Source organism: Nematolebias whitei, chromosome 11, assembly GCF_014905685.2.
Source record: "Nematolebias whitei isolate Nwh7 chromosome 11, NemWhi1, whole genome shotgun sequence".
NCBI lineage: Eukaryota > Metazoa > Chordata > Actinopteri > Cyprinodontiformes > Rivulidae > Nematolebias > Nematolebias whitei.
The window spans coordinates 25,451,009-25,463,483 of NC_056508.1; the positions used below are offsets into that span (position 1 = coordinate 25,451,009).

General features: G+C 39.7%; 1 protein-coding gene and 1 pseudogene across 1 annotated transcript in view; one reads left to right on the forward strand and one right to left on the reverse strand.

The window, feature by feature from the left end:
* LOC119416870 (intermediate filament protein ON3) overlaps positions 1-2,211 on the reverse strand; it is a 3,404-nt gene extending 1,193 nt beyond the window's left edge. The window contains exons 1-5 of the mRNA XM_037684060.1: positions 1,902-2,211; positions 1,538-1,746; positions 1,362-1,422; positions 818-913; positions 535-699 (exon numbers count right to left, since the gene is read on the reverse strand). Coding sequence (XP_037539988.1) covers positions 535-699; positions 818-913; positions 1,362-1,422; positions 1,538-1,746; positions 1,902-2,144 — 774 coding nt within the window. The 5' untranslated portion in view covers positions 2,145-2,211. The remainder of the gene's footprint in view (positions 1-534; positions 700-817; positions 914-1,361; positions 1,423-1,537; positions 1,747-1,901) is intronic.
* Positions 2,212-5,561: 3,350 nt separating this feature from the next.
* On the forward strand, positions 5,562-8,942 carry LOC119417248 (annotated as a pseudogene).
* The last annotated feature ends 3,533 nt before the right edge of the window (positions 8,943-12,475 follow it).

Below are 12,475 nucleotides of genomic sequence, written 5' to 3' on the forward strand. Positions count from 1 at the left end.
ATATATATGGTGTTTTAAACCCTTCCCACACTCTTGCAATATTCTAAACAATGTTTCTAAACGCTCTAAAAGAGCACAAAATGTCATGATTTCAGCTCCATGCCTCATCTGCTCTTTGCCACCTGCAAGCGCTCTTGGCCACGCCCACTTCTCTGCTCTGCACGGTGAACAGCTGATCATGCTCAGAGAACAGCTGATCAGCTGCAGCAGGAAGCTTATCCTGCAGTTTGGGCTCCACAAATGTGCAGCAGGTGCTAAATGATTTTGAATATTTTATTTCAAATGAAAAAATGTCATGCCGATCGTGCGGCTCATCCATCAATCAGCCAATTGTGTGTCGTGTTCATTCTTTTCTTGAAAAACTGCAATAGAGCGAGTTCACGATAAATGAACCGTGAAGTAGCGAAGGACTACTGTATATAACAAGATGTGCAGAACTCCTAAAATATGGTGTTAATAATAAAAATCAACTATATTAAATGAAAATATGACAGTAATCCATTACTTTTAGCCCCAGGATTATCCATCTCTCACCTTTGTCCTGTACCAGATTTCAGTTTCTGCCCGGCTATGAGCAGCGATGTCCTCGTATTGAGCCCACACATTGGACACAATCTGATCCATGTTCAAGTCACGGGAGTTGTCCATCTCCACCACCACAGAGACGCCCTTCACGCTGTCCTTCAGCTCCTTCAGCTCCTTTTATCAAACAACACATGCAGCACAAGAGAGGAAAACCCAGAACATAGCAGGATAAATTTAGAAACATTGTCTTTTACTTTTTTCCTAAATAATTTAGAAAAATGGGATAATATACCTCATCATAAACTATCTTGTAGAAGTAAAGTTCTTCTTTCAGTGAAGAAATCGTGGCCTCGTTGTTTGCGGTAGCGAGAAGCCCTGCATCCACATCCTGGAGTCCGAGAGGAAAAATCAAACCACTTTTAATCCCTGCAGCTAAAACAGTTTTCAATACAACTCACTCATTCATTCATTCATTCATTCTTCATTTAGACAGGTTAATCTCATTGAGCCTCAGGGACTCATTTACAAGAGAGTCTTGATTTCTTTAACAAAGAGTGATGACAACAACAACAACAATAGAAAGTCATAAAAGAGGCATACAAACTTTTTATTTTATTTATTTTTTACAAATTAATATAAAATGGCAACCATAAGGACAGTCATAGGGAAAAGTAGTGAGAAAAAAAACCCAACTAGATTATAAGGCGGTGTAGAAAACTAAAAACTGGAACATATAATGAAGATTACTCAGTTACACGGAACAGCCTGTGAAGTTGAAAATGAAACAAGAACGTTAATGAGTTGCGTTTTTTTTTTTATAGGTGTGTGGAGTTTACCTTTTTTAACTTGACATACTCATTTTCTGCATCATTCCTTCTTGTGGTTTCGTCTCCCAACCTGAAATGCCATAAATGTGCCATGATGCATGCAGACCTTGAACTTGTCAGTGGGTTTTTACTCACTAAACACAGTGAAATGGACTCCAGTGCAAAGACAAAAGAAGATATCTCACTTGTTAGTGAAGTCATCCACTTGTTGGTGTATGGCTTTGCTCTCCGTGTCAAGTTTGAGCCTGTTATTGTTGAGCAGGTCCAGGTGTCTCTGCAGGCTGCCGATGTATTCTTTGTACAAAGGCTCGACTTCAGATGGATTAGTAGTATTCCCCTGCAGCAGACTCCACTTGGTTTCCAGCAATTTGTTCTGCTGCTCCAGAAGCCGGACCTGGAACAGAAGCAGCAAGAACTGATCCTAACATCTGCAGGGACCTCTGACCCCTGAACTTTAAACATCTGCATAAAAGGCTTCGTCTTGGATGATTTGAATAAAGTGATTTAAGTGCAACGTTTAAAAAACAAGAAAGTGATGTTTCTTCTCACCTTCTCAATGTATGAGACAAAGCGATTGTTGAGGCTCTTGATCTGTTCTTTCTCCTGGGTGCGAAGAACTTGTACGGCGGGGTCGACTTCTAGGTTCAGAGGGTCGAGCAGGCTCTTGTTGAAGGTCACTGGGGTCACATGGTCAGTGGTGCTGATTTTAGGACTGGATCCCATAGATCTGTTGCTGAAGCCTCCTGCAGAGTAAAGCCTGGGGTGGCCGGTGAGCTTCTTCCTCTGATTCATGATGCTGCCGTTCAGATGGTAGAGCTCCGTAGTGCATTTTTTACATTTTGACGGCTTTATAAGGCAGATAGATGTGGGTGTGGTGAGATTGTGAATGTGGATTAACCAGTCTGACAGATGCGTGCCACCTTTTCCCACCTACCCCAGCTGAAAATATGTGTCCTTTCTGTTGTTTCACTGGAAAATAATCTTGCACTACGGCTCTGAGTGTGCAGCTTGTTGTGTATTACAAGCGTTTCTACTGATGAGACTTGGGCGTACAAAGAAATCAAAAGATAAGTTAGCAGTGCGATTCAAGAAAGGGACACATGTTTCACAGGAGCAGAGATCACTTGTCCTAAATGTCATGTAGCAAATATTAGTTATCAAGTGAATGTTTATGGTTTTCATTAAACAAGTTTTACAAATCTATTTAAAAAGTAAATAATCGATTTACTTAAATTGTAGAAAGCCTCAATGTCACCTGAGTCCTCTGTCTTGGCTCTTGACTTATCAGTTTCATCAAACGCTTGTCAGCTTTCATCCACACCTTCAGATTGTGACAGTTCAAGACAAAGATAAGATGGGAGCCACTACAAGTATTTCGACACCACCCTGCACCACCCAACAGGCACGGAAAAGAAAAAAACATTTAAATACACATACTCTTTTATACACATGACGTGTATCAAAAAACAAAATGCATCACTGTGGTCTTCACTTCAGACTAGTTTGACATCCTGTACCTTTAGACCAGAAAGGGGTTCTAAGTTATTTAAAATGATACTGTGGGAATCCTAGTTGTTCTGCCATAACCATTTTCTCCACAGCTGACAATCATCCCAATCATCCACTCAGTCACACCTGCACCTGATTTCTGATGACTTCTCCAGCACTACTTCAACCCCTACCAGACCCATGTTGGAACATTGCATTGCTGTTGGTAATTAAGTGACAGATGAAAACCAATTCCTTGAGAAACTTGACTAACCTTTAGATATTTTCCTGCATCTCCAAGCTCTGCTCCTCGTCTCCTTGACTACCTCCTTGTGACCTCGCCTGCACATCATCCTGATCTTCACAAACAACAAGACTCAGCCTGGACACAACACTGGACACCACAAACCAATCACCCTCTACAGCATTACTCACCTTTCTGGATTCCATCTTCATCGCCCTCAGCAAAAACAGGACCTCATACCTCCTCCCCTTTTCAACACAACCTGCAAACAACAGTAAGAACATCGACAAACATTTAGCTCCAACCAAGATACCGGAAACACCAGACTCATCTTGTTCCCATGCTTCCTCCCACGGTCAGAAAATATCTCCAAGCACTGAAAATAAGCACTTTTGTATTCTGAGTCTGTGTCTCATCAGTCTGCCAACTTGGGGTCATTAAACAAATATTCATAGAGCTGTATCAGTCAAATTCAGTTAGACTTTTTCCAGTTTAAGAAAACGTAGGAGCTTTCTAATCCAGCTAGCATACAGTATGTAGGTGGCGCTGCAGATTTCCAATAGAGGTATAAGACTCCTGGTCAGTAGAGCGCTGAATGCTATCAAGTTGGAGGTGGGGTCTCCAGGTACATTAGACAATGCAAGAAAAATTCAAACCAGAACTTTCTTCTTGGAGGAACTAAAGCATGTGTTAGTAATTTGCTGTGGCCTCATGGCTCCACTCACACAGAGAGGACTGTAATAGAAATATAAAATATATGAACACTAGTTATATTTATCTTTTTTCCTCACTAGTTTAAACTCTTTTTCACCTGGTTCCTTTGTGTGCAAAGTGAAGATGGTTGATTTATTCTTTGTGCCTGAAGAGTTTTCCTCATTAGCAAGTTTGGATCCTTCTGCTTCCTGATAAGAGCCTGGGAAGACGAGGACCTCTGACTCTCCTGTCTGGCTTTGTCTAATTACAACAGGTGTTTTGTCTTCTGGAGGAAACACATTTCCTGATTCCTTATTGTGCTGTCAAATGTATAAAGGACGAATGTAACTTCATATCAGGGCTCTCTCTTTTGCCTAACAAGCAGAGTCTTTGAACGCCATCTTTCCTTTGACTAATAAAAAACTTGGACACAGATCGATCTCGTCTTTGTTTGAGTTACAGTTTACTTCTCACTGTTCGTTAAAAATCCACTACAGGACATTGTGTAAAATATATTTGAGCCTGGCTTTCAAGAGCCAAGCTCAGACTGAAGATATCCATATCCTCTTTAAAACCTTCCCCCAAACATCATCCGTCCAAATCTGTCAAGTCTGTCTCCCATACAGTTTTTAATACTAGTTTACAATGCTATACCAAAACTCCGAATTTAAAAAGGTTTGAAGGGTTTGATGCTGCAGCCAGAGTCCTTTTTATTACAAATTATTGACAAAGCTTCAAACTCCAGGCAGGGAACACATGAACTGCACTGGTGGTTATGGGGTTCTGTTGTTAAACCAGGGTTTTTAGGGTTAATTTAACGAGGCATTTTGCACAGTTTGACTCCTTTTTCTTACAAAAAAACACGCATCATTTGACACTTCATTAAAACTGAGATAATTTTACTAAGAAGATGCAAAAAAACAATGTAATTTGAAAATATTGTGAAAGCAAAACATGTACTGTAATTAGAAAAGGAATATAGGCAGAAATTTACTCACGCACATAAGTAGTTTCATCTGTCCATGATAAACTTGGAAAAAAAAAATCATATTAAACAGCTTTATAAAAAATATTAAACAGCTGCGTCTTGGAAAATACTGAAGCACTTCCTGGTTCCTAGTACGTTAAGGCACACCTGAATGCTCCAGGAAATCAAACTGACAAATTTCAAGGGGTGCTCACAATGGGTTCATCAATATATTTGATCAGCAGCTGCTGTGTGATGTTTAGTTTCTTATTTTCAGTGAAAACAATGTGGGTGGGCTTCGTTTTTATTTACTTTCTGCTTTTTGGCTCGGTTTTGATAAAAAATAACCCAAAAAACAAGTATAATTCATGTGTTCATGTTCATTTACTGGTGTGATTTACAAGTTTTTAAGAATCGGGTCATTTCTTTCGCTCTTATGTGTAAAACTTTAACAGTGGCAGAGAGTTAACTTCTTTTAACCTTTACTTTATAACCAAAACTGAGGCCTTAAACAGTCTAATCACACGCAGGTGTAAACAAAAGAACAGGTCCGACTACTTGATGTCAAAATGCTTTATTTTCAAACTGTTTTGTCGTGAAGATGATTAACAAGATGTACAGCTCCCTTTAAAAAAAAAAAAACACTGACACTTTCACACAACCAGGCACAGATTATAAAAGTTTATCGTATTTGTGTGACACGGAAGTGAAGCAAAACACCTACATGTTACCAAAGGTAAGTATCTGGAAAACTTTTACTTTTCTTTTACCTTTAACAAGAATGTGATGCAGAATATCCTCTTTTCTCTTGTCAGGTATGAAGGTGGCTGCATTCAACGTGCAGAGGTTTGGATTGATAAAGGTCTTAGATCCACATGTCCTCTTGACTCTCGCTGAGATAAAACTTTTCTTCCTGCCGTCACTGAAAAGCAGGACTGAGCTGATTTCAGCAGCTCTGGAAAAACACGTGTCAGTGAAAAGTTAAAACCTTTTTGTTTCTCTTCAAGAATTATGAATCTTGAAGCCTTTTGCTTTTTTACAGATTGTGTTTCAATATGACATCATAGTTATACTGGAAGTGGTGGATGTAAGTCCATCAAACTGCTCTTGATAGAACTCAATAAGTGTTTTTTTTATTTTTTAATGTATTTATTAATTTATTTTTTAATTTCTGTATAAATCTAAAATATCTAGCTGCCTTTTATGTTACAATCATAACCCGCTCAATGTGAGAACGTCTCAGGTTCAACACATCCCATCTCTACGGTCTACAGCTCAGCTCCCGCCTGCAAAGTGACAGGATCTGATGGTTTAGAGTTGAACCCACATGAAGGCAGACACAGGAGACCCCAAAGGTAAAATGAAAACGATCTATTTATTTAAACCAAAAACAAACAAAAAGCTGTTGGGGCAGCAAAACTTACATGAAGGAGGGCGACGACGGGGGAACAGAACAGAACATGACAGACCTGGAAGCACAATCCACAGACAAAGGAGAAACACAGACACCGACTTTATAGGGAGGTTGACAAGACACAATGATGAGCACCTGGAGTGATTAGGACTGAGGACAGAAGCTGACAACAAGGAAGAGAAACACTAGGGAGAGCAGTAAAACACAAGATCTAAACAGAACAAAATACAGATTCCCACAGGAAGGAACCGATGCCAGGCGCAGTTCATATGTCTGTACAGGTGACTCGCACCATCAGGCTGTAATATAGTTCAGGTGTACAAACAGCAACAAGCTGTTTAAAAAACTGCTTTTCTGTCCAAATATTAGGGACAATGTGGTTGATTCCCACCAATATGAGGACAATCAGGTGAATGACACACATTTGCAAGAAAACCTTAATTCTCTAATTCAGTCCCTGCTCCATGTTCATGTTTTAGTAACAACAGGGAGGACTGTGGACTGTGTGTGTTGCATGTGTCTGTGGCGTGTCTGAGTCCAAAACATTTGTTTTACAATCAGTTTGACATGTCAAAGAGTCCACAGCAGATTTGTCAGCTTCGCTCAGTCGTCGTCTTGTGTCTTAGTGCATGTTCTCCCACACGTGCTCCCATCATGCAATGATCCCAGACGGTTTTAGAAGCTGTACGACTGCTGAAGGATCTATTCTGTTCAATTCAATTCATTTATTTAGTGCCAAGTCACAACAGAAGTCATCTCAGGGTACTGAACAGAAATACTCACTTGTTATAAATGCTAATTTGTTAAGAATTAGTAAAGTGATGTATCTAAGGAAGCCAGCAGATTGCATTAAGTCTTCATTTAGTTGCAGTCTCCCCTCCTGAGCTAGCACAAAGGCAGCAGTGGAAAGGATAAACTCCCTCATATCAGGAAGAAAATTCAGGACTCTCCTCCTCAGGACAAGTGACCATCTGCTTCGACTGGATCTGGTGTTGATCCCAGTCCTCATCACGCCGTACCATTTAGAGGGAACTGGATAAGCTGTACAACGTTCTGCTGATGGTCCGAAACAAGTGGAAGAACAAAAATCATCAGGTCACAGACTTAACCACACATGCAGAAGTTATGAACTGTGCACTATCAGGAAATGACATTGTGAACTAGAACATTTCTGCAGATCGTAAACTGATTTTAAATAAAATATCTGAGTGGGACAAGACTCTGATAGTCCTATGTAAATTTGTATGTTTCTGCTGTGTTATATGTAGGCGATATGACAATTTGAAAAGACATTGCACTTCTAATAAAGAAAATACTCAGAGTCAAAATATAATTGCAGTCTGTGGCAGCTTTGGTGTGCACTCCTTGCATTTCGAGGGGATTTAAGAGAAAACTGTAAATCTTATAGATTGATGAGGTTGATGCTGGGTCAAAGAAAAACAAACACTGTTTAAAGTATAATGTGTACGTGAATTTTTGAACGTTTTAGACAGCACAAAAATGAGTGTGACATCAATAACTGTTTTTTTTTTTTACATTCTGTGGAGAAAATCTCTTAAAATCCTAAACGTTAAACTGCTCTTGTATAAAACGGTTAAAGATATTAAAATGCGATGGGAAGTCCAGCTTTCTGTGACATTGTTTAAACTTTGAATGGTTTCTTCCGTGATGTCTGAGCTGCAGAGCTCCAAAGAGAGCTGGGTTTTCTCATGTGCCATTATTCTATCCCTCACAATGTTTTACTCATTTTGTCTATATTGTGTAGTGTACCAAAGTCATAGTGTACTATTCTCCATCAAGTCATATGTTTAGTGATATAATTTGCATGTTTTATTTCAAAGAGATGAATACGAGATGTTTTTAAGAGAATAGTAACAAGGATGCTTCGCTGCTTTGAGGAGCCTGGCAGCTGTTAATTTCTATAAAAGTTATTGTTTGTGTTCAGGAGGTCAGAACGCTCAGCGTTTCAGACAGGAGAAGACATTGATAAGTGTGACATCGTAAATGCATTGAACGCTGGCTGCTCTCCAAAGCTTTGAAATAAATCTGATGAGCTACGCCTTGGTCCATTTTGGAAATCTCCTGTTTTCCACGACAGTGTTTTCCCTGCATTCTCATGTTTCAGTGAAAGGCGACAAGAGGTTTTGGTCACTGTGCATTTGCTGGTTTTGAATTTCTCTAGAACATAACGATTCTGGGGGACTGCAGAGCAGATGATCTGTTTGTCATTTCCAAGGAAATAGAAAAGATCCGAATTCGCACAGACAAGAACTTCCACTGGCTGATCACTGACGACGTGCACACAACTGCTCCCACAACAACTAACTGCACCTACGAAAGGCAAAACTCTCTGACAGGACTGTTTCTCACATTTTGTCACATGAATATACAAGTTTAAATAATGTTTTTGTCCTCTCTGTAGGATTGTTGTGTATGGATAAGATTTGCTGGCTGCCGTGACAGAAGAAATGGTGAGCCAACCATTCAATCAGGTGATCAAAGATCTTTTCTTTGTTTCTAATATTAAGACTACTCCTCTTTCTGTGCTCACAATCTCTCACAGACTCTTACAGGGAGCGATAACTACCCTGTTGAGGTGGAACTGACCAGCGCTCTTCCAGGTGATTAAAATGCACCAAGAATGTGGAAACGCATCAGACAGTGAAGCTGTCACAGGTAAAACTCAAAGCTGTCATTTACTCTGTTTAGTAACTGCTAGACATGAATGAAGGAGGTTTTCTGTTTGCTTTGTGAAAATAGCTTTGTGGTTTTGCCTTAGGGTAAAGCAATGAATGGAATCAAGGAGTGTCTTTTACACCTGAAAATAAATGTGCTACTTCTGTTAAGGCTTTGTTCCAGGAGCTTCAGATTTAAAGGTTTAATTATTATTCAGAGATAGGTGTTGAATGCAGGCTTTCTTCTGCATTGATGGGTTTAAAAGGTAATCTTTTGAGGAACTGATTGTTTTTTTTTGTTGTCTAAAAATTGTTTTCATTAAGAAGTGAATCATTCAGAAGTGTAACTTGCAATCTGATATTTAAATGGATGTGTTTTGCAAATTTTTGGTCGTATGTCAACACAAAATAACCTAGATTAGTCTAAAGAGTAAATAAATCAGCAAATCTATGCATGCTTAGCCAGATTTAAGTCAAGTTTTAGATTTGACACCACTTATAAATGACCCAAGGGTCTGCAACATCAGCAAACATGCAGCACAATGAAAACCAAGGAGGTTCTCATACAGGACAGAGACAGAATATGCCTAGAGACAAACAAAACTGATGAACTTGGCAAGTAGGACTGTGTTCAGAGACACCAAAAACCATCCTGAAGACATTGGAGTGTCTGTCCATATACAGTATGCTTGTTACAAAACCATGACACATATTCTCTTTAGACGAACATATTGTGATCAGCTGAGACTGAAATGGTTTTTGGTAATTTAGAAAATGCAGTGCATAGTGCCACATCCACAACTTGTCTCATAATCATTTAAGCACTGAAGCATAGTGGTGGTAGCAACATGCCACGGGGATGTTTCAGCACTCTGAGGCAGTTTTTTAACACAGATGTCAGAGTTGTAGAAAATTAAAATGGTTCTGACTATAGGTGAATTCTACTAATGGAACATGGAATGGTCACAGCTGTTGAAATATTCAGTTAGAAGGTTTTTGATGCTCAGAATAAATGTTTGTGTTCTGCCATGGGGAAATCAAGAGACGGGTCAGGTAAGACAAGAACTGTTTATAAAGTATCAGGAACACTGACAAAGGGAGAATGCCATCTGCACATCAAGATCCTGGGCAACACCCTGCATGTTTTGACTGTAGGTGCAGGCTTCCTCCAGCTGATGAGTGGGTGGGTTCAGGCTTTTGCTGCTGTAATGTCACTTACCCTGTTACATACCTTTCTGATTGTTGAAACAGAACATATATTTAGCACATAATGTTTTCTGAACTGCTAGTTTAGTTGTTCACTGAACACATTTCACAATGACATGATTTAAAAAGGCTACACGTACAGTGCCTTGCAAAAGTATTTGGCCCCCTTGAACTTTTCAACCTTTTGCCACATTTCAGGCTTCAAACATAAAGACATAAAATTTTATTTTTTTGTGAAGAATCAACAACAAGTGGGACACAATCTTGAAGTGGAATCTAAAAAAGTTAAATCTGGTCCTCTGGACATTCAAAAAAAACAAAACAAAGCAAAACAACAAAAAAAATGTAGAAACGTTTCGTCTCTCATCCGAGAGACTTCCTCAGTCTGAGGTGCTGTATTCAGCTCAGTCTCTTAAATAGCACCTTCTCAGAGACTTGCTTTGTTTTGTTTTTTTGAATGTCCAGAGGACCAGATTTAACTTTTTTAGATTTTTCTACCTGGATTATTGAGCATGCATCACGAGAAGTGGAATGAAATTTATTGGATGTGTCAAACTTTTTTAACAAATAAAAAACTGAAAAGTGGGGCGTGCAATATTATTCGGCCCCCTTGCGTTAATACTTTGTAGCGCCGCCTTTTGCTGCAGTTCCAGCTGCAAGTCTCTTGGGGTATGTCTCTATCAGTTTTGAACATGGAGACACTGAAATTCTTGCCCATTCTTCTTTGCAAAACAGCTCGAGCTCAGTGAGGTTGGATGGAGAGCGTTTGTGAACAGCAGTCTTCAGCTCTTTCCACAGATTCTCGATTGGATTCAGGTCTGGACTTTGACTTGGCCGTTCCAACACCTGGGTACGTTTATTAGTGAACCATTCCATTGTAGATGTGTCTTTATGTTTTGGATCATTGTCTTGTTGGAAGATAAATCTCCGTCCCAGTCTCAGGTCTCTTGCAGACTCAAACAGGTTTTCTTCCAGAATGGTCCTGTATTTGGCCCCATCCATCTTCCCATCAATTCTGACCATCTTCCCTGTCCCTGCTGAAGAAAAGCAGGTCCAAACCATGATGCTGCCACCACCATGTTTGACAGTGGGGATGGTGTGTTCAGGGTGATGAGCTGTGTTGCTTTTACAACAAACATATCGTTTTGCATTGTGGCCAAACAGTTTGATTTTGGTTTCATGTGACCAGAGCACCTTCTTCCACATGTTTGGTGTGTCTCCCAGGTGCTTGTGACAAACTTTAAACAACACTTTTTATGGATATCTTTGAGAAATGGCTTTCTTCTTGCCACTCTTCCATGAAGGCCAGATTTGTGCAGTGTACGACTGATTGTTGTCCAATGGACAGACTCTTCCACCTCAGCTGTAGATCTCTGCAGTTCATCCAGAGTGATCATGGGCCTCTTGGCTGCATCTCTGATCAGTCTTCTCCTTGTTCCAGATGAAAGTTTAGAGGGACGGCCAGGTCTTGGTAGATTTGCAGCGGTCTGATACTCCCTCCATTTCAATATGATTGCTTGCACAGTGCTCCTTGGGATGTTTAAAGCTTGGGAAATCTTTTTGTATCCAAATCCGGCTTTAAACTTCTCCACAACAGTATCTCGGACCTGCCTGGTGTGTTCCTTGGTCTTCATGATGCTCTCTGCGCTTTGAACTGAACCCTGAGACTTTCACAGAGCAGGTGCATTTATACAGAGATTTGATTACACACAGGTGGATTCTATTTATCATCATCAGTCATTTGGGACAACATTGGATCATTCATAGATCCTCACTGAACTTCTGGAGTGAGTTTACTGCACTGAAAGTAAAGGGGGTTGAATAATATTGCATGCCCCAATTTTCAGTTTTTTATTTGTTAAAAAAGTTTGACACATCCAATAAATTTCATTCCACTTCACGATTGTGTCCCACTTGTTGTTGATTCTTCACAAAAAATTTTAATTTTATATCTTTATGTTTGAAGCCTGAAATGTGGCAAAAGATTGAAAAGTTCAAGGGGACTGAATACTTTCGTAAGGCGCTGTAGCTAGTAAGTACTGATAAGTAAGTAAGTAAGTAGGGAGGCAGGGAGGGAGGAAAAAAGGATTAAGCAATGTTATGAACCTACAAATAGAAACCCTCCATGCTGTAAAAAGAAAACGTCAGCTAGAGATCTTTAAAGGCCTCATGTCAGTGACGATCATGTTAAGGATCCTTTCAGTCAAGACAGCTGCTTGCTGTGGTGGGCATGACGTATTTCCCATCATGAAGGCTGTCATTGTTTGCTGTTTTTTTTCTGGAATGAGAAAGAGTATATATGTATTATAGCATAATTTACAGCAACTCAACAAATGCCTTGTTTCACTTACAGTGTTAAGGCAAGTAAGTAGCACAAAGAGCAATTAAACAAAGGACACACACACACACACACACACACACACACACACACACACA